General features: G+C 36.6%; 1 protein-coding gene across 1 annotated transcript in view; it reads right to left on the reverse strand.

The window, feature by feature from the left end:
- Nucleotides 1–22242, reverse strand: part of THSD7B (thrombospondin type 1 domain containing 7B) — a 1008764-nt gene that overhangs the window by 56546 nt on the left and 929976 nt on the right. Inside the window, exon 17 of the mRNA XM_036746882.1 lies at nt 1750–1891. Within this exon, the coding sequence (XP_036602777.1) occupies nt 1750–1891 (142 nt within the window). The remainder of the gene's footprint in view (nt 1–1749; nt 1892–22242) is intronic.

The raw sequence follows: 22242 nt of genomic DNA on the forward strand, positions 1-22242 counted from the left end.
GTTACAGATTGAGAGACTGGAAAAATACATTTGGATAAATCTGTACAGCAGAACTGCCTGAAAAATTTGGTGATATAGACAGATGAAGGATAGGTCAAATAATCTGTGTTATTAAAATCAATTGACCATTTCATTTGGTTTTGAAAGAATGGAGACATCTCTAATTATTCATTAAGAACAGAGAAACAATGACAACAAATGCCACTTTTAAAAGACTACCACCTTGGACAGGTAGGCTTTAAAGTACAGAATCTGAACTTAGTATGTTTTCAGAAATTTACTCTAAGAATTTATAGCTGGAAAGGAAGTTATAGTCCATATGAGTCCAACTCGTTTATTCTGCAGATGAGACCACTTGGGCCCAGAGAGATGAAAAGACATATATTGACATAAAGTCCTTGCCACCTATAGTTTTGCTGGTTCCTCAGAACTCAGTTCAGAGCTTTTCTAAGTTGGTGCAATCAAAATTGCTACTTTGGTCAATACCATGGCAAACATCAGAAAAACGTTGGCCTCTTTCCATTTTCCCGAGAAGGGGCAATTTGGACATAGAGTTGTTAATGTAGCACTGGGACTCTTCCCAACATGGCACAGTGCAGAATGGTTTTGGCAAATTTGCCTCTGCAGGGAACTCTTCACAGGGGCTACTCAGCAAAGGTTGTCAATTTATTGGTTTAGTCTGACGAGATTCCCAATTCCTCTAAAAAGTCATTATTAAAAGTCACCACTCTCATCTATAGTAAGAGGAGTGGGCAAAGTCATATTATTTAAAATAATGAAGACTTTGAAAGAGCAAAATCTAGGGTGAATGGATTGTATTCTTTCCTAAATGGGTTCTATTCTACTTGCTCATGTTGTTTCAGATTATTTTGACTTAATAAAATGTGATTTTAAAACTATACAGCATCTTTTTATTGTAATGTCATTTCAAATATCTACAATTGACATTTTAAAAATAAAGCACTACATAAATGTCAGCCAGTATTATTACTTTATTAGTAGTAAGGGAGTCAAACCTGTGATTTCATCAGTGTAGAGAATTTCCAATGTGGAAACTCCCTCTAGTTATACCTTAGTGTCTTAAATAGTTGCATCTAAGTCACTAGAAGCTCAATTGCCCATGGTCACAGGGCTCTAATGTGGCAGAAGCAATACTTGAACCCAGGTATTCCTGATGCCAAAGCTGCTCCTCAGACCAGTATACCATTGCTTCTCATCATCATCATTATTATTATCATCACCATCATCATCACCACCAACAACATAATCACCCATATCATGGCCGCGTGGTATCCTAGATCAAGAGTGAAACCTGGAGTCAGGAACAGTTGATTCAAAATGTACCTCTGATAACTATCAGCTATATAACCAAGGGAAAGTCACTTAAACTCTATTACCCTCAATTTCCTCATTTTGTAAAACTGAAAAATAGTTATAGTATCCACCTTGAGGATTGTTGGAAGTGAAAAATGTACTTAAATGCTTTGAAAATTTCAAATGACTGTTAGTTATTATTAACTGTGAACTATAATCAGTAAAGATGAACCATGGGGTATGACGTTCATTTTAAAAAAAAATAAAAAGAGGTAAAGAGATCATCAGCTTCCCCTTACCTTGCCCAGGTAGGTATACATAAGTGTAAGTACACAAACACACACACACGTATATATGTGTATATAGTATATGTTTATACAATTCATTATCAGGTGTTTGCAAAACATAATCCCAATTGTGAGTTTAAACACATACCTGTTATATTATAATGGTACTGGAAACAATTTTCATTAAGAATACAAGGTTGTACTTGTGAGTCTTCAGCACAGGTCCTCGAGCTAAGTGGAGGTCTTAGGAGATAGCGACTTCTTCTTTGCATAGAGTGGGGATCACATGACTATATGAAAATTAGATTGCACAGGTGCATTAGAAACTATTCAGTTAATCATATGAATTTCAAGTGAATATATGTACACAATTGTGCACATTAGCTCCAAGAAAGTAGAATCATAAATTCAGATTTGGAAGAGACTTTAAAGTTCATCTAGTCCAAAATCCTACTCATTGTAGGCAGAAATCCAGGAAGGTTTGACCAAAATATCTAGTTAACTTAATATGAAAAAAAAAATAGTTCATTGAAAATGAATCTATCAAACCAGTTCTTGGCAAAATATCAATGAAACAAATGAGTGCTGAATTGAATTTCACTTGTTGACTAGTTATTAAAGTGAATAAATTCTAAAATTATTGTGTTGAATAAACATAGCCCAAGCTTCCTAGGTATTATTTAGAACACAGAGAATGCTCTTGCTAATGTAAGTTACTCTTAAATGGTTGGAATTCTAGGTGTCTATCTTCTCTTTAACATACTTAAAATCTCATCCATCACAGTCATTTTATAGGAAGTCTTCTCTTTATGTAATAGAGGGAGCTAAGGCATCAAGAGTTTTAGCAAAGTCATCAAACCAATAAGTATTACTTTAGCATCTAGGTGCTTTGAAAAATGAAACATATATGAAAAATATAGCACTGTAAATGAGAAATCCAAGAGCAAACATCAATGAAAAATATGTCTTCCAGAATTTAAAAATGTTAGATTAAAAAGAACAACATATTCAAAGGACATCAGACTTCCTTCACAGGGCAGGCTTTAGTCAGCAGTTTCATGGAAAAGACAGGATATGGACTCAACTCAAGGACAACATAAAAGAAAATATCTGTAGGTATAGGAAGAAATGCAGATAGCTTTTATTTTTCTTTTAAAAATAAAATTTTATTGATAGCTCTTATTTTTACATTACAGCTCCCCCTTTATCACTCCTTTGGCCCCACCCAAATTATACCTTGTAATAAATATTTCTTTTTAAAAAGGGAAAAAAAGAAGAAAACTAAATCCAAGAAAACCCACCAAATATATTAAAAAATTCTGATGATACATGCAGGGTTCCACAAAAATGGCACCCTGATATTTATATCCAGTAAGGTTTTTCAAGGCTCATGATCATCATGGCTTTGGTATTTTGCTATTGAAATTTTTATTTTAAGCACAAAATATAAATGAAAGTCATTATAATGCTCTATTTTAATAATATAAGGATTCATAAAGTTGTAAAAGAAAAACTGGATTAAATGCAAAACAATGAAATTCATGATGAAACAAAGGATTTGGAATTAGAAGAATACTTACAAATTATATAGTACAGCCTTGTCATTTTACAGAAAAAGAGACCAAATAATTTTGCCAAAGTCACATAGCAATATCAGGGCAAGGATTTGAACTGAGATTGGGTGATACCAAATCCATTGCTTTTACTATTATTCCTTAATTGAATGAAACTACAGCACAACAAATTTAAAATCAGAAGAAAGAATTTTGAGAAAACCTGACAATAATCTAATGATATTTTACAATCTTGCTTCAAATCCTAATCCAGGGCTTTGTAGTAGGATGGAGGTCACCTTGAATGCTTAGAGGCTGAGCCAGTGAAGCACAAGTTCTAGTAGATCCTACAAAAGCAAAGGACTATAGCTGTTTCCTAAGGATCAATGTCATTAAGTGTACAACGTGCCATTACCAGAAGATAAGCCACCTGATGATGACTTTTTTGATAGCAGTTCATGAAGACAGAAAGATGTGGAGAAACTATGATCTTCACCAGTATTTGCAAAAACAAAATCATGGACGCATTTAAAAGAAGATGAAATAATGTGATTTTCCCCCAAATAACCTTTATAATATAACAATATTCCAAGAGAAAAGCAGTGAAAAAAATTAAGTGAAAAGAAAAATAAAGTCACAGTATATAAAATAACTATTCCACTAAGGGTGTATCAAACAATATATAAATTCACAACACATTTGACCAAATCTATCTGCCACCATATTTTAGTTTTTTAAAAACATAACATTCTGTATAATTGTGATTTAGATGGATATTAATGCCTCTTATTTTTATGTAAACTTAAAACATGAAGAATCATTTCAAATCTAGAAATATTTCCTTTTACTTTAAAGCATTCAACATTTACTTAGCTGCAACATTCTTCAATAATTCTCAGGTAAATACCAGAACCGACAAAGGATCAAACAGGATTCACTCTCGAAGCATATTATACTAGCATTCTTTTATGTCATTCAAGGGAAGAGGCCAATAAGAAAAGGCACCAGTAAACTATGTCTTAAGGGAGTTAAAACTAATAGCAGTCACTAGGCCAAATGGAAAGCTAGACCAGTATTCCACAGAAATAAATGGCTCCAGGGTAAGGCAAACAGGGAGAGATTAACAAAGTTTCTTCACAAAGGGTGGGGGACAGTGCTACGATTTTAGAGTAGTGCAATAAAAATGCTACTATCAGCTGCTGTGGGGGTGTAACACCAATAACACCAGCACACAGATGGGCTGGTAGCACAGGTTCTTTGATCTGCTTTTCTAAGGAAAACAACTTTAGGGGGTTTACAATCTCACTTTAATTAAACATACATATATCATTCACTTATTTCAGGGGGAAAAGCCAGCACCCCAAACTTCAGAGCAAATACAAACAGAAATTACAGAGACAATATAAATAGATCAATATTTCTGTCTAACCAAGTCACAATACATAGTTACCAGAGAAGCATCAATACCTGGGTTTTCAAAGCTGGGGCAAGGGGGGTGCTGCTTCAAAGGCTTACCCAGAGTCTCCTCACCAACACTCTTTCAATGAGTGTGCCACCAAAGGCAAAAATGGTAACCTCAGAACTCTTACACCCTGTTCAGGGCCCTGAGGGCTCAGAGCCTACTTAGCAAAAAGGTGTGGGGCCTGGGGCCTCACAACTAGTTAGTGAAAGGGTATGGGCCTGCCTCTAATTAGGCCCCCTTTGTTGACCCCACCTGAGGTCTATTCAATGGGCCAATGGGCCGGAAAGATCTTACAGGTGGTCATTTTCTGCTTTCACCTACGCGATTCAACACTACTGTGTATCTTTTGCACAGTCATGGGTAAAAGGAAATGAATATATGATGTACTTGGATGGTTAAAACATCTATTTGATACCCTATCAAGAATTAGCTAGCTGGAGGTCATTCTTACTCCTTTCTTAAAGAAGCTTAATATGTGGCTTGCAGTTTCCTTTTCCACCCTATCTCTGGGACTTATACTTGGGGACTTGGACATTCATATTGGTGTCTGTTCAAACTCCCTAACCTTTCAGTTCCTCAGACTATTCAGCTTATGTGGCCTATTCCTCAATTCTACCTTAGACACAATCACATATGGTCATTCCTTTGATTTCGCCATTGTGGAATCATCTGCTTCTATGACCAGAAATTCCTTAATTGCAGAATTCTTAAACTTTTTGTGTCATGGGTGCCTTTGGTGAAGCCTATGGATCTTTCCTTAAAGTAATGTTTTATTGCCTATATTCACAATTGAAGGGGGGTGCTAAATTTCAGTTAGAGGTAAGAGACAGAGACAGAGAGAGAGACATAATTTTTTTTTCCATCATCCAATTTCATAGAATGCTGAAATCTATACAGGTTAAGAACCCCTGCTTTATCTGATCGTAATTTCCTATCATTTCATCTCCCTTCTATGATTTGCTGTTCTTAAATCTATTTATTATCCTGTGACCTCCAATTCCTCTGTGGTTCAGTACTTTTCCCAGACTATCACCACTGCCTTCGCTTTTTCTTTCCTTCCATCTTGATCATAGAGTTCAATACTACGCAGTCCTTTACTCTTGAATCTCTCAAACCCTATGCCTTGCCAAAGTCCCATCCTGGATTATTCTTCACATATCCTTCTCTTTTCCAACTCAACTGCTAGTGAATGGAGCTAAAAGAAACCGTGCAACTATAGTGATAGGGTCCACTTCAAATTTCTGTTTTCTAATCCCAACTAAGCACTTTTTATACTGGGTGGAAAGCCTTTTCATTAACCTATAACCAGCATGTCTCCCACAGTAGTAGTTGCAAATATTCTCTTCTCCTTTTAAGAAGCCAGATGGTCCCATCCTCTAACCCTTACAACTTAGGATTTCTCTTTATTTTTAACTAAAAAAATTGAGGACATCTGAGGCAAGCTTTTTTCTTTCTTTCTTATTTTTAACAATGTGTTTCAAATGTACTGCCCTCCAAATTATTTTCCTTCAGTCTAGCATCTAATGATGAGGTAGCCCTTTTCTTCACCAAATCCAATCCATTTTCAATTATCATTGATGCCATAATTTCTCATCTCCTCTAATAGATTGCCCTACAACTACCCCCCTCCTTTCACCTTTAACCTCTTCCTATCTATTTCTTCCTTCCGTGCTGCCTATAAACATACCTCATCAAACACTCTCTCATCGACAACAAACAAAGAAATAAAATTATGAGACAGTTGAGAAAAGGCAAGGACTTGCTGGAGTTCTACCTAATTCCCCTCCAGGCAACTTAAAAGATACCTCAAAACAAATTCTGGAGTAGTAGAACACGTAAAATGATGGAGCAAAACAATTTTCTAGCACAAGACTACTTAGAAGTTCATCAGGAAAGGTTTATTGAACTAAGGTCAGAGTAGAATGAAGTCCACTACACCAGCCACTGAAGGCCATGCCCCAGGAAACCAGCAGCAGGCCTTGGGGGCAATTGAATCAGTGTCACAATCCACAGATGGCAAGGGTTTAGGTAACTGATCTGAAGGAGATTAAATGGGCCTTTTGCTCTCACAGGGTGCAGAATTCTGTTGTGTTGCCCATATTCAGATAAAGGATGCAGTCCCAGGGCAAAGAGGAACAATAGCAAATCAGAACTTGCCACAGCAGCAGAGCAGGGAAGGGGGACCCTGGTCATAGATCTAAGGTGGAAAAAGACTGCTTGTGGTTTCACATAGACCAGAACACAGATCAGGAGAATAGTAAACACATTTCTCCTTAGATCATACCACCTTGGAAGAACCGAAAACTTACAGACCCCCAGAACTAACTCTGAAAACAGCCAAAGAAAAATCTTGCAGCTTGGGATAGTGCCCTCTCCACCCTGGGAACCAGGCCTGGCTTCAACATCAAGTTAAACGTCAAGAAATAGGATAGGAAAACAAATACACAACAAAAAGAACCTGATTATAGAAAGTTACTATGGTGATGGGAAAGATCAAAACACAAAATCAGGAGAAGCCAGTAAAGTTAAACCAGCTATATCCAAAGCCTCAAAGAAAAATGTAAACAGTCTCATACCCCAAAAGACTTTCCTGAATAGCTCAGAAAGGATTTTAAAAATCAAATAACAGAGGTAGAGGAAAAAATTGGGAAAGGAAATGAGAGTGTTTTGCAAGAAAATCATGAAAAAAAGTCAACAGCTTGGTAAAGGAGGTACAAAAATGCTAAAGAAAATAACACCTTAAACAACAAAATAGGCCAAATAGTAAAAGAGACCCAAAAATTCGCTGAAGAGACCTCCTTAAAAAGCAAAATTAACCAAATGAGGTACAAAAACTCATTGAAGAAAATAATTCCTTAAAATTAGAATTAGGTAAATGCAACCTAATTATTGTATGAGACATCAAGAAACAACAAAATCCAAAGCATGAAAAAATAAAAAAGACAGTATAAAATGTTTCATTGGAAAAACAACTGAACGAGAAAATAGATCCAAGAGAGACAATTTAACAAATTATTGGACTTGAATGCCACAATCAAAAAAAGGACCTAGATATTACCTAGATATAATATTTCAAGAAATTATCAAGGAAAAGTACCCTTGTTATTCTAGAATCAGGGGGTAAAATAGAAATTGAAAGAATCCACCAATCTCCTTCTGAAAGAGATTCCAGACTGAAAAATCCTGGTAATATTTTAACCAAACTCCAGAGATCCCATGCCAAGGAGAAAATATTGCAAGCAGTCAGAAAGAAACAATTCAAATATCACCAATCCAGAGTCAGGATAACACAAGAGTTAGCAGCTGCTACATTAAAGAAGTAGAGGGCTTGAAATATGATATTCCAGAGGGCAAAGGAGCTAGACTTGCAACCAAGAATCACCTACCCATCACAACTGAGTATAATTCTTCAGGGAAACATGGGTATTTAATAAAACAGAGGACATTCAAGAAATCTTGGTGAAAAGAACAGAGCAGAGTAGGGAATCTGACTTTCAAATACAAGAGTCAAGAGACATATAAAAAATGAATACGAAGACAAATCATAAAGGATTCAATAAGGTTAAACTATTTACATTACTACATGGGAAGCTCATTGTAACTCCCAAGAACTTTTTCTTTATTAGGGCAGTTAAAAAGAGTATACATAGACAGAGTGCATGAGTGTGAGCTGACTATGATGGGATGCTACCAAAAAAAAAGCAGTGTGAAAAGGGAATGCATTGGAAGAAGGGGAAAAGGAGAGGTAGAATGGGACACATTATCTAATATGAAAGAGGTGCAAAAGAATTTTTGCAGTGCATGGAAAGATGGGCAGTTAGAGGGGAGCACGTGAGCCTTATTCTTATTGGAATTAGCTCAAAGAGAATAACATAAATACTGTGTTGGGTGTAGATATGTATCTTACCATACAGGAAAGTAGGAGGGGGAGGGAGATAATAGAAGGAAGGGGTCTGATAGAAGGGAGGCAGATTGGGGGGAGGTAAAAGTCAGAAGCAAAACACTTTGAAAATGGACAGGTTAAAAAAAAGAGAATAGGATAAATGGAGAAAATAGGGTGGAGGGAAATACATAGTAATCATAACTGTGAAAAAATAATTTATAAAAAATTTCTCTGATAAAGACCTCATTTGTCAAATATAAAGAAAACTGAGTCAAATTTATAGAAATAAGAGCTATTCATCAATTGATAAGTGGTCAAAGGATATGAACAGACAGTTTTTGGACAAAGTGATCAAAGCTATCTGTAGTCATTCTGAAACATTCTCTAAATCACTATTGAATTAGGGAAATGTAAATTAAAACAATTCCACATCTGCCACATTAGGTAATATGACAGAAAAAGTGGAATGACAAATGTTAGAAGAAATGTGAGACAATTGAGACACTAATGCGATTTTGGTGAAGTTTTATGCTGATTCAACCATTCTGTAGAGCAATTTGAAACTGTACCCAAAGGGCTATAAAACCATTCATACCCTTTGACTAAGCAATACCACTACTAGGTCTCTAGCCCAAAGACATAAAAAAATAAAAGGACCTACATGTAGAAAAACATTTATAGCAGCTCTTTTACTGATGGCAAAGCACTGGAAATTGAGGAGATGTCCATCAATTGGGGAACAACTAAATAAGTTGTTATAAATGATTGTGCCAGAATACTATCATGCTATAATAAATGACAAATAGGATGCTCTCAGAAAAAAAAATCTGGAAATATTAACATGAACTGATACAAAGTGAAATAAGCAAAAGCAAGAGAACATTGTATATAGTAACAGCAATATTGTAGGATGATCAACTGTGAATGACTTTCTTATGCTTAATAATACAACGATCCAAGACAACTCTGAAAGACTTATAATGAAAAATGCTATCGATCCCTGGAGAAAGAGCTGATGAAGTCTGAATGCAGACTGAAGGACACTTCATTTTTAACTTTATTTTTCTTAGAGTTTTTGTCTATTTTCCTTTCACAACATGACTAATATCAAAACATGTTTTGCATGACTATACATGTATGACCTATATCAAATTGCTTGTCTTCTCATTTAGGAGGAGGGCAAGGGGGAGTGACAAAATTTGAAACTCAATTAAAAAAATGAATGTTAAAATTGTTTTTACATGTAATTGGGGGGAAAATAAAATACTAAATATAATCTTTTTTTAAAAAGTTCAAAAAACCCTTTTATTTAACCTTACTACTGCTTCCAGCTATCATCATATATCTCTCCTTTTCACAAACTCCTAAAAAGAGCAAAGTGACTCTTATTCTCATTACTCAACTGAAACTGCTTTCTCTAAAGTCACTGGTGATCACTTAATTACTAAATCTGTTGGCTTTTTCTTAATTTAAATTACTCCATACCTCTCTGTGGCATGTGACATTGATTTCTACCCTGCCCCTTCCGGATACTGTTTTTCTCTAGTTTTTCATGATAGGCTTCTCTTAACTTTTCTTCACCCCGTCTGTCAGCTTCTACTCAGATTCCTGTGCTAAATCATTATCCATATCCATTTCCTTAATTGTGGGTATACCCCAACATTCTATATTGGACCTTCTTTTCTCTCTTGACATTCTATTCTTTGGCAAATTCATCAGTTCTGGTAGTTTTAAATATTATCTCAAAGCAGATGACTCCCAGATACACACACACACACACACACACACACACACACGCACGTGTGTGTGTATGACTTACGTAGATATATGAAACCCTTTTCTCTCTCATAAACATCTTGAGATCATTATGTACAAAACTGAACTCATTACCACTCATCATCTTTTCCGTAAACCAATTGCTCTTCTGATCTTCCCTGTTTCTGTTAAGAGTTCCACCGTTCTTCCAATCTCCCAAACTTGGAATCTTTCTGAACTCCTCATTCTCCTTATCCCATAAAAGCCTTGTTGTTTCTACCTCTGAAACATCTCTAGCATTCAACGTCTTCTCTCTTTTCACTTGACTAGAACCTTACTTTGTTCAGTCGCTTATTACATGTCGCCTTGAGTACTGCAAAAGCCTAATTGGTCTCAAGTCTATTCAATGTTCCACCCAGTCACCAAATTCATTTTCCTAAATTTCAAATTAGACCATGTCACCACACCATGTATTAAAATGTTGTGCCTTCTCATTACCTAAACAGCCTGACAGAAACTCTCTGTTTTTCCCTTAAAGATCTTCAAAATCCGGCTCCAATATACCTTTTTAAAAAAATGATTTCTTTTCTTTCTTTTTTATGTCATGCTCTATATGCTTTTACGAAACTGGACTTATTGTTGTCCTTCAGACATTACCTTCCTCTTGTATATTCATGCCTTTGCACAGGCCTGCGACGTACTACTTTCTGAATAACAATTTGACAAGCATTTGTTAATCACTGACTGTGTGTCAGCCACTGTGATAGGTGCTGGGAATATATAAAAACAAAGACAGTCTCTGTCTCCAAGAAACTTAAATTCTATTGGAGGAAGATAACACATTAAAGGAAGCTGAAAGGAGAGGGGGGAGAGACTGCACACAGTGGGAACATGGTAGAACTCCATAGAGACAAGTGTGCATCCCAGAGAAGAATGAAGGCATGGCAGTCTGAGACCCCTCTGTAAAACAGAGGTTCTGTGCAGCTAAGTGGCACAGTGAGTAGAGCACTGGCTCTGGAGTCAGGAGGACCTGAGTTCAAATCCAGCCTTGACACACTTACTAGCTGTGTGACCTTGGACAAGTCACTTAACCCCAATTGCCCTGCCTTCCCCCCCAACCCCAAAAGGGAGCTTCTGTGAGGAATTAGCCAATGGAATGGAGAGGCTGAAGGGGCAGAGGATACTTCAAGTATGAGAAGTAGTGCTGGTGTGGGTGGAGCTTCCAAGGTGAAGAAATTTTATGGCATTGTAGAGGAAGTCCTGGGCAGACAGGAGTATAGTCTTTGATTTTCTAAATCCATAGCTGAAAGACTTCTTAATCCCCTTCTGAATCCTCCTAATTATTTTTAATGTCTTCTATCTTCTGAAATTACATGTTCATTCTCCTAGGCCTTCCACCTTCAGCTTAGAACGAAAGCACATAGATGGTAAAGAGTATTTTGCTTGTGTATTCCCAGAGCCTACCACAATGCCCTGAACACTATAGTCATTTAGTAAATATCACTAAGTGGAAGTAGAAGTTAGGGGCTCAGTTCGAGTATCTGAAACTCCAGCGTAAAGTGAAGCGGGTGGGAGTCAGCAGTTAGACTGACTGTATATTACATATTCAAACAGGGACTAGATAATCACTTGTTAGTTATATCATAGGGCAGATTTCTTTGGGGGTACAGCTCAGACTAGATGGGAGTTGGAATCACTTCTAATTCTGAAATTCTCTGGTGAAACTATAGATTGATGGGAAGGACCTTGGAGACCAAACCCTCTATCTTGTCTACATTTTCTCTGCCTGAGGCTAATAGTTCCCAGGGCCTGGAGCAGAGCATAGCCCGCAGGTGGAGGTTAAGTGGTCCCAGCTGTGGTGAACTAGAAGGCTTCAGGAGCAAAAAGCCAGTCAGGTCATTATAACAACCCTTGAAATCTCAGGTACTCTCTGGTAAAAAGAGCACAATTAGCTTTGAGACTTGAGTAATGACACTTAATGGGATGATTAAAGCCTAAACATTTTTCTCTAATGGCTAAAAGAAAAAAAAAAGCTGCCAAGAATGTGTGGCCAATAAAGCTACATGTCTCTCAAAATCACATACATCAGCAAAACTAGTCAATTTACATAATTCATTATATATACATATATAGACACACATATGTGTGTCTGTACACATATATACACATATATATTCATATACACACACATATATATATATATATAGATACATATGTATGTGTACATACACATATTGTTCTAGTAAAGGTTATTAATGACAAGATAATCAGCAGACCCGATGTCCTTCTCTCAGCTCTCAAACTTGGCCTCCTCTTACATTTATTTACACTGCTGACTTCCCCCTTTCACTTTTTTTCTATTAAATTTTATTTTGTTCTCTTTAGAGTTATAGCCCTGTTAGTGGTATTGCTGAGTTGAGGATATGAACAAGTAACTTTTTAAGTATAGTTCTAAATTGCTTTCCAGAATGGCTGGACAAATTCACAGCTCCAACAATTATTTGTTAATATGCATGCCCTCTCATTCTTGATAGCCCCTTCTCTTCTCTTGACATCAATCTCTTGATTTTCCTTATACCTTGGAAATTATATCTTTTTGTCTCTTCCACTTAACTTCTTTCTTCTGTTCCCTAAATTCATGTGGCACCCAACACTGTCCTCAGCCATCTTTTTTCACTGTACTCTCTTTCTTGGAGATTTTAATCTACTACCAATATTTTAATTTCTAACTCAATATAAATGACTTAAATCTATATTTCTAGCACTGTTCCTTTTTTGGGCTCCTGTACTTTTATGTCTCTACTGAATGTCTTCAGTTGGGTGTCCTGCTAGCACCTCGTGCTCAATATGTCAGAAACTGAGAAAAAAGTTTTTTGTCTCTTAAGTGTGCTCCTTCTCCTAGGTGCTCTTAATACTACCATTCTCACAGTAAATGAAGCTTGAAAAGTCATCTTTGCCTCCTGCTTCTTCCTCACCTTTCCATACCTAATTCATCATTTTTATACCCTTGCCCTGTTCTTACTGATGGGGGCTGTCTGGTTCCAACTTATCTTTATAGGATTAAATTTTATTTCATTTGACATACTTCATAGCCCAATCAAACTGGACATCATATGCAACATTACATCTCCCATTTCTGGATCTTGTTATGGGCAGTCCCCAATGCTTGGAAAGAATTTCTTCCTCATTTCCACCTCTTAGAATCTCCATGTTCACATTTCAGTTCAAGTATTATCTTTTCATGGCCTTTCTTTAATCCTCCAATTATTATAGCATTGCATTTATTTTGTATATACTTAAAATTTTTATGTTATCTCCCCAAATAGAATACAATTCCCTTGAAGTAGAGGCTGCTTCATTTTTGTCTTTCTGTCTCTTTTACTGAACTCAGTGCCTGGACTCTTAGACACGAGGGCTTCGAAGTCAGTACTATGTTTGACGTATCTCGGCCTTGTGACTTTGAGCAAATCACTTAACTTCTCAGTTTTCAAGGCAACACTCTAAGACTTTATAGGCAATTTTCCTCATGTGGACATTCCTTATACCAATCACAGGTCCAGTCCTAGCCCTACTATGTTATCAATATTGCTCATGCTGGGGATGCATAGACAAAAAGTGAAACTTTAGCACCTTATGTTACCGGGGAGACATTACCTACATAAATAAATATCAACTGATTAACTGCAAAACAAGAGGAATGAACTAGAATAGTGGTGTCAAACTTTTAGCTTTTAAAGGAAACCTTCCCTAACCCCTCTTAGTTCCAGTGCCTTCTTTCTGTTAATTATTTCTTATTTATCTTGTATAATAGCTTGCATTGTAATATTTGTTTACATGTTGTCTCCCCCATTGGCTTGTAAACTCCTTGAGCAAAGACTGTCTTTTACCTCTTGTTGTAGCCTCAATGCTTAGCAAGGTGACTGGCGCATAATGAGTGTTGAATAAAAGTTTATTGGTTGATTGGTCATTTCTCTTACTGAGTTTAGGAACTAGTTTTCTAATGAGTTCTTGAATGACCCACAAGAACTTAGTAGGATAGTGTGGAGAGGAAAAGGGGGAGAGGAAAAGGGGGAATTGATTCAAGTGGATAATAAATTCTAGTTGATTGATTACTGAGTACTGTATGAATTACTGATTGTTTTACGGGAAATCTGTAGTCAATGGGATTCTAAAAAATCATTCTCCCAAAGAACTCCTGGCTCTTGATTTGCCATCTTGGTAACTTTGATTTAGTCATTAACCTTTCTGAATCTTTGTTTTTCCAACTGTAGAATAATTTTGTTAAGCTCTATGATCTTGAAGATTTCTTCTAGCTCCAAATTCTGTGATCCTATGAAGTTGGGCAAACTAGGTGATATTGGTTACCCAAATCATTTCATTTACTGGGCACAGGACCTACCTGTCATGTCTGTACTTCCAATGATCCTTTTAAAGACTAGACTAGAAATAAGAACTGGGTAAGATAAGGTAGAGAATTCAGACTTTGAATTTATACAGTAGAGGAATCCCAGAATTAGTAGACCTTTTAGAAGTCACATAGTCCAACCCTTACCCAAAATGTGAATCTCATATATAACATCCATGGCAAGTGATTATCCACCTTGTTCTTGAAAATCTGATTAAAATGGAATGCCTCAGAACAGTGCTTAGCATTTTTGGAAAACTCCAACAGTGCAGAAATTTTGCTTTCCATTGAACCAAAATCTGGCCTTTTGTAACTTTGACCTATTTTTTCTAGTTCTCTTCAGGCCAGATAAAACAAATCTAATCCAGAGAGATTTCAGGACCAAAGACAGGCCTAAGAATGGGACATCATTCTGCTGGAGACTCTTGAGGAGGACAACACAGAGAAGGAAGGTTAAAGAAAACCAGTCATATAGAACTCATGGCCATTGGTTACATGGCATGGCCACTGGGAGACAGTATGGTACACTGGAAAATTCTGAGACGGTATAGAAGATTTTAGCTATGTCTATGTGGTTCAAACTGTTTCAAATTCTTTTATATGCAATTGCCACCTGATCTCTGTACATATATATATATATATATATATGTATACACACATATATGTATATATACATAGATATATGTGTATCTATCTATGTATATATATACAGATATATATGATATGTACATACAACTCACATATCTATCTATCTATCTATCTATCTGTCTATCTATCTATGTATCTAATCTATTTTTCCCCTTGTGAATAAACAAACTCCTTTAGACAGAAGGAGGGTAGAGAAGGGAAAGTGGTTTGGGCACTATTTCTAGAGTAACTACAGATAGTTGCAGTGGCAGGAGAAAGGGATGCAGAAGTGGCAGTAAAAACAGTGAACCAATAAATAACACTTTACATTTAAGTCAGGGACTTGTTACCTGCCTTAGAGATTAAAATTCATTGAGGTTCAGATTTCAGCAATGAAAACTCTGCAGGGAAAGAGAAAAAGAATTGATTCCTGGGAAAATTGAGGCCCTCAACCAGTCCCCAGCTTTATACCATTTTATCTTCCCAAATATAAGCCTTTTGGTGCAAGGAATATGGTATCCTCTTTGAATCCCCACAGAGATGAATCCGAGGTACTACCCATAAAAGGCAACTGGTAAATTGATGTCACTGGAGTGGATTGATAATAAAGGAGTTTGGGTAACTTTGTTAATGATGATAGAGTCAATAATGCTAGATTGCATTGGTCTCTGGAAATGAAGAATGATATATTGCATGGTGCAGTTCAAGGTGCACTAAGCTAGGAAATAGGAAGCTTGGGTTAAAGTCCCAACCCTGGTATTTACTAGTAATCTCTCTGGGTAAATTATTTAATATCCTCAGGCCTTATTTTTCTTATCTGTAAATGAGGGGTGGGACTAAATGTCTTCTAAGGTCTCATAGCTAAAAGAGCCTATGATTCTGGGACATAAGCACACAGTTCTCTTTTTAATACTTTCAGAATACTTTAGAAACCCAGGTTTATACACTTGTGTATTAATTATGTGACATGGTGTTCCATTAATCAGTCATCACTTTTTTCACATAATTTTACATTTTTATCATACTGAACTATCCATGAATAGTAATAGAATGGCCATTAAAACAATACAATTACTCTTAATTATCTGAAAACTAATCCCATGCTAAATGCTTACCAATCGTTCATTACTTTTCCTGCAATTAATTTGATTGTTTATCCTCACAGGGAAGAATAATAACTTAAATGATTTGCCAATAAAAGTCAAAGAAGGTATCTTGGTAGATGCTCCTAATTAGTGTTCTACTATATTACTTTCCAAAAAATCAATTAACACTCTGAACCAAGAAGACATGTGTAAGGGCTCTAACCTTTGCTGTGGTGTAGGACATCAAACAATGTGACACAAAAACTGTGTAGAGGAAGGCATTTTTCAATGAGGCAACTTAAATATAGCATACATACGTATAGATAGATAGAGATATATATCCTCATGATTCTAATACTGATAGAATAAGATATTAAATGTTACTGTACTGTAATCTACCTTTATTGAAAATCAATGCAATGACTCATTTTATTTATCATGGAAATGGGTAGAATGGGTATCATGAATGGCTAAAACCCATAACTAACTTTCTTTTTTTTTTAAACCATTATTTATTTATTTAATATTTTTAGTTTTCAGAATTAATTTTCACAAGAGTTTGAATTACAATTTTTCTCCCCATTTCTATGCTCCCCCCACTCCAAGATGGCATATATTCTGATTGCCCTGCTCCCCAGTCAACCCTCATTTCTGTCACCCCACTACCCCTCATCCCCTTTTCCCTTACTTTCTTGTAGGGCAAGATAGATTTTTATGCCCCATTGCCTGTGTATCTTATTTCCGAGTTGCATGCAAAAACTTTTTTTTGACCATCTGTTTTTAAAACTTTAAGTTCCAAATTCTCTCCCCTCTTCGCTTCCACCCCGCCCCCACTCCCTAAGAAGGCAAGCAATTCAACATAGGCCACATGCATATCATTATGCAAAACCCTTCCACAATACTCACATTGTGAAAGACTAACTATATTTTGCTCCTTCCTATCCTATTCCCCTTTATCCAATTTTCTCCCTTGACCCTGTCCCTTTTCAAAAGTATTTGCTTTTGATTACCTCCTGCCCCCTATCTGCCCTCCCTTCTATCGTTCCTCCTTTTTTATCCCCTTTCTCCTTCTTTTCTGTGGGGTAAGATACCCAATTGAGTGTGTATGTTATTCACTCCTCAGGTCAAATCTGATGAAAGCAAGAATCACTCATTCCCTCTCACCTGTTCCCTCTTCCCTCCCAACAGAACTGCTTTTTCTTGCCACTTTAATGTGAGATAATTTACCCCATTCTGTCTCTTCCTTTCTCCCTCTCTCAATATATTCCTCTCTCATCCCTTAATTTGATTTTATTTTCTTAGATATCATCCCTTCATATTCAACTCACCCTGTGCCCTCTGTGTGTGTGTGTGTGTGTGTGTGTGTGTGTGTGTGTTCCCTTCAGCTACCCTATGAATTACACACATCATCTTTCCATGTAGGAATGTAAACAAAACAGTTCATCTTTTGTAAGTCCCTTATGATTTCTCTTTCTTGATTACCTTTTCATGCTTCTCTTGATTCTTGTGTTTGAAAGTCAAATTTTCTATTCAGCTCTGGTCTTTTCACTGAGAAAGCTTAAAAGTCCTTTATTTTATTGAAAATCCATGTTTTTCCTTGCAGTATGATACTCAGTTTTGCTGGGTGGATGATTCTTGGTTTTAATCCTAGCTCCATTGACCTCTAGAATATCATATTCAAAGCCCTTCCATCCCTTAATGTAGAAGCAGCTAGATCTTGGGTTATTCTGATTATGTTTCCATGATACTCAAATTGTTTCTTTCTGGCTGCTTGCAGTATTTTCTCCTTGACCTGGGAGCTCTGGAGTTTGGTGACAATATTCCTAGGAGTTTTTTTTTGGGGGGGGGGATCTTTTTCAGGAGGTGATGGGTGGATTCTTTCAATTTCTATTTTACCCTCTGGCTCTAGAATATCAGGGAAGTTTTCCTTGATAATTTCTTGAAAGATGATATCTAGGCTCTTTTTTTGATCATGGATTTCAGGTAGTCCAATAATTTTTGTATTATCTCTCCTGGATCTATTTTCCAGGTCAGTGGTTTTCCCAATGAGATATTTAACATTGTCTTCCATTTTTTCATGCCCTTTGTTCTGTTTTATAATATCTTGATTTCTCATAAAGTCACTAGCTTCCACTTGCTCCAGTCTAATTTTTAAGGTAGTATTTTCTTCCGTGGTCTTTTGGACCTCCTTTTCCATTTGGCTAATTCTGCCTTTCAAAGCATTCTTCTCCTCATTGGCTTTTTGGAGCTCTTTTGCCGTTTGACTTAAGTCTATGTTTAAGGTGTTGGTTTCTTCAGTATTTTTTGGGTCTCCTTTAGCAAGTCATTTACTTGTTTTTAATGGTTTTCCCACATCACTCTCATTTCTCTTCCCAATTTTTCCTCTACCTCTCTAACTTGCTTTTCCAAATCCTTTTTCAGCTCTTCCTTGGCCTGAGAGCAGTTCATGTTTTTCTTGGAGCCTACTGATGTAGGTTCTTTGACTCTGTTGACTTCTTCTGGCTGTGTTTTTTGGTCTTCTTTGTCACCGAAGAAAGATTTCCAAGTCCAGTCTGAATGTGAGTCTGTTTTTACTGCCTGGCCATGTTCTCAGCCAACTACTCCACCCTTGAGCTTTCTTCAGGGTATAACTGCTTGTAGAGTAGAGAGTACTTTGTCCCAAACTTGAGGGGCTGTGCTGTTGTTTTCAGAGCTATTTCTACACAGCAAGCTCTGCCACACCAGTGCTCTTTCTCCCCCAAGAACCACCATCCTGGACCTGACTGAGATCTTAAGCAGGCTCTGCACTCCTGCTCTGATCTGCCACTTAATTCCTCCCACCAGGTGGGCCTGGGGCCAGAAGCAACTGCAGCTGTAGTTCTGTCCTCAGAGTTGCACCACCTCCACTGCCCCCAGGGTGGTGGCTGAACCACGAACTCCTTTCATTGTGTCCCCAGCAGCTTTTCCCACTAACCTTCTCTGTTGCCTTTGACGTTTGTGGGTTAAGAAGTTTGGTAATTGCCACAGCTCACTGGTTCAGTGCGCTTGGGCCTGTTCTGCCCTGCTCCTGGTCTGGTTGGTCTGGGTGCAGCCCACACTGGGCTCAGCTCCACTCTGCTCCCAGCTCCATGTGACAGACCTTACCCAGTGACCATCCAGGCTGTCTTGGGCTGGAGCCCTACTTCCCTTTGCTATTCCATGGGTTCTGCAACTCTAGAATTTGTTCAGAGCCATTTTCATAGGTTTTTGGAGGGACCTAGGGGGGAGCTCATGCACGTCCCTGCTTTCCAGCTGCCATCTTGGCCCATAACTAACTTTCAAAACATCATTTAGCTTTTGATTTCAACCATCATTGCCCCACAGAAATTTGCCCAAGATTGTTAACATAGATTGATTTGAATTTTTCCACTTTCCAAAAAAAAAAGAAACAAAGAAAAGAAAAAAAAGTCAAAGTTGTTTACATACAAAGAGGAGGAGAAGGAGGAGGATAAGGAACATACAAAAAAAATATCTGGGATATTTTCCTCATATGATGGAGCTAATTTTAGGGGTTGAAAAAGTTACACAGTTTTTTTTGACTATTCTTCAATTTTCAGCAGCAAATTCTCTCTAAATAAAGAGTATATAATAAATACTAACCCCGAAACCACTCACCGATTCACTCACAAGTTAAGACATCACTCTTGCAATGTCATTGATCTTCTTTCAGAACAAGGGATGAACATCAACCAAACATGTAAGCAAAACTGAACACACAACTCATATATTTTCCAGAGGGATTTATTACAGGATTTCAATCCATTGGCCAAATCTTAGATGAAAGCTGCTTTTAGATAGTTAAAAGTTACAAATGATGCTGTAGGGTGGCTTGCACTTCAAATGAGAAGTATGCTTCTTTAGACCTATTAGAGTTTCTGTTTCATCACTACTCTTCAGTAGGTGAGGGTTAAAGGACTTGGGTAGCAATTCAATTAGGAACTGGTTTGTTCTTGCCTACATAAAGAAAATGACCTATTTTTTCAGTTTAAGAAAGAGTTTCCAAAAATGGAGGTTGCACTTATAATTACAGTCAATAACAAGTACACTTTTTACTGCTAATGCTTCCCTTATGGAAATAGAAACTTTTCATCAAGTTAATAATGCATGTAATCATTGATCTTTAATTACTCTCTATAAAAAGGCAATCTTCACTTTAAAGCAAAATTTAAAGCAATAAAAACAATAAAGAAAATGTGATACCTTTCATACTAACCCTGAACTATTAACAATATTTTTAAAGAATTTAACACTAGTCTTTCTACATAAGGCCCAGGCAAATTTATTTCACTATGGTACTCTTGTGAATTAAAGGAACAACATCTGTCTACCCAACACTCACCCTTGTAGACAGAAAATTAAAAACACATTTCAAAAGGATGTGTCTTAAAATATAGATATTAAATTTTCTATACGGGTAAAAATAAATTAGTTCTTGCTACTTTTTTCTACAATTTGCTTTGTAGAAATTTATGGTCATTTTCTGAATTTCTTTATTTTTAAAAGTGTATTTGGTGCCATCTAAACTATCCAAATGAGCTCAAACTGATAAAACAATTTCTTCAACTGAGTAGAATAAAACAAGCATCACAGAAAACTGTCCCTTTGTTGTTTAAGAATATCTTTCTAAAGGTAACTAGGAGCTACAATTAAATCTCTTCTTTAAAAAAGAGAAGATTTTTTTGTTTGCTCGCTTTCTTCCATACTACTAAAATATTCATGAAAATTCTCCTGAAAACAGTATTAACTACATCAGCTTTATAAATAATCATCTTTAGGAAAGATGACGAAAGTCAAAGTATGGCCTTGAAAGCTCCAATTCCTTTAAATTACAATATGCCAAAGTACAATTTGGCTATAACATGCGAACCTTCTAGAAACTTGAATGAGAGAGACAGAGAGACAGAGATAGAGAGCGAGAGAGAGAAAGAGAGAGGGAGGGAGGGAGAGAGAGAGACAGAGAGAGAGAGATACAGAGAGAGAGAGAGAGAGAGAGAGAGAGAGAGAGAGAGAGAGAGAAACTTACTCTTTCTTTAAAAGGATCATAAAAGGAGAGATTAGACAAAGAAGGATTGTAATATCATTTCTTCATACATCAAACATCTTTGGAAAGTTAAAAAAATGAACTTTTTTGGAACAGACATTTAAGTCAAGTCAAAACTGAATGAAGCTTGATTTCAACATAATAAACCTGAGACAATTCACATCAAAAGGATTTATACAATGTAATGTAAATGGAAACAGACTTATATGACAATATAAGTTTAAAGATTTCCTAAGTTTCCACAAACATATTTAGTCAAAGCATAGGGAGGATTTGTATCCACACTGGACAGCCTGAATTGTCATTTTAACTTGACATGATTTTACAGTGAGAACTTGGGAAAAATTTCTTACCCTTCTCCATGTTAAAACTAAAATAGCATTTTCTACTTAACTTGCCTCACAAGGGGTTTGTGATATTAAATGAGTTTAATGAGATTAATGAATTTAAGCATCCTGAGATTCTGGGGGTTAAGAGAATTTTGTAAGTACTGAATACTCTTATTAATAATGCATTTTACACAGCTAGGAATATTTACTGAGAGATAAAATGCATAGTGGGCATAAGTAGGCTGCTTTGTTTCATCAATGATGATGTGTGAACAAGAAATAGAATGAAGGATATCATCCAATAAGAGGATCATCAAAAAAGACATAGTTTAGTTAGGAAGCATGATTGAGGAAAAACAGGTATATTTGAACTTGTATCCACAGGATGTGAAAAGACCAAATAGAAGAAGACCCACAATGGGTCTCCCATTGAAGAATCTTAGAAGTATGAGAAGATGGGAATGTATTGCCATGCACAATGGT

The sequence above is a fragment of the Trichosurus vulpecula genome, chromosome 2 (genome assembly GCF_011100635.1).
Source record: "Trichosurus vulpecula isolate mTriVul1 chromosome 2, mTriVul1.pri, whole genome shotgun sequence".
Taxonomy (NCBI): domain Eukaryota; kingdom Metazoa; phylum Chordata; class Mammalia; order Diprotodontia; family Phalangeridae; genus Trichosurus; species Trichosurus vulpecula.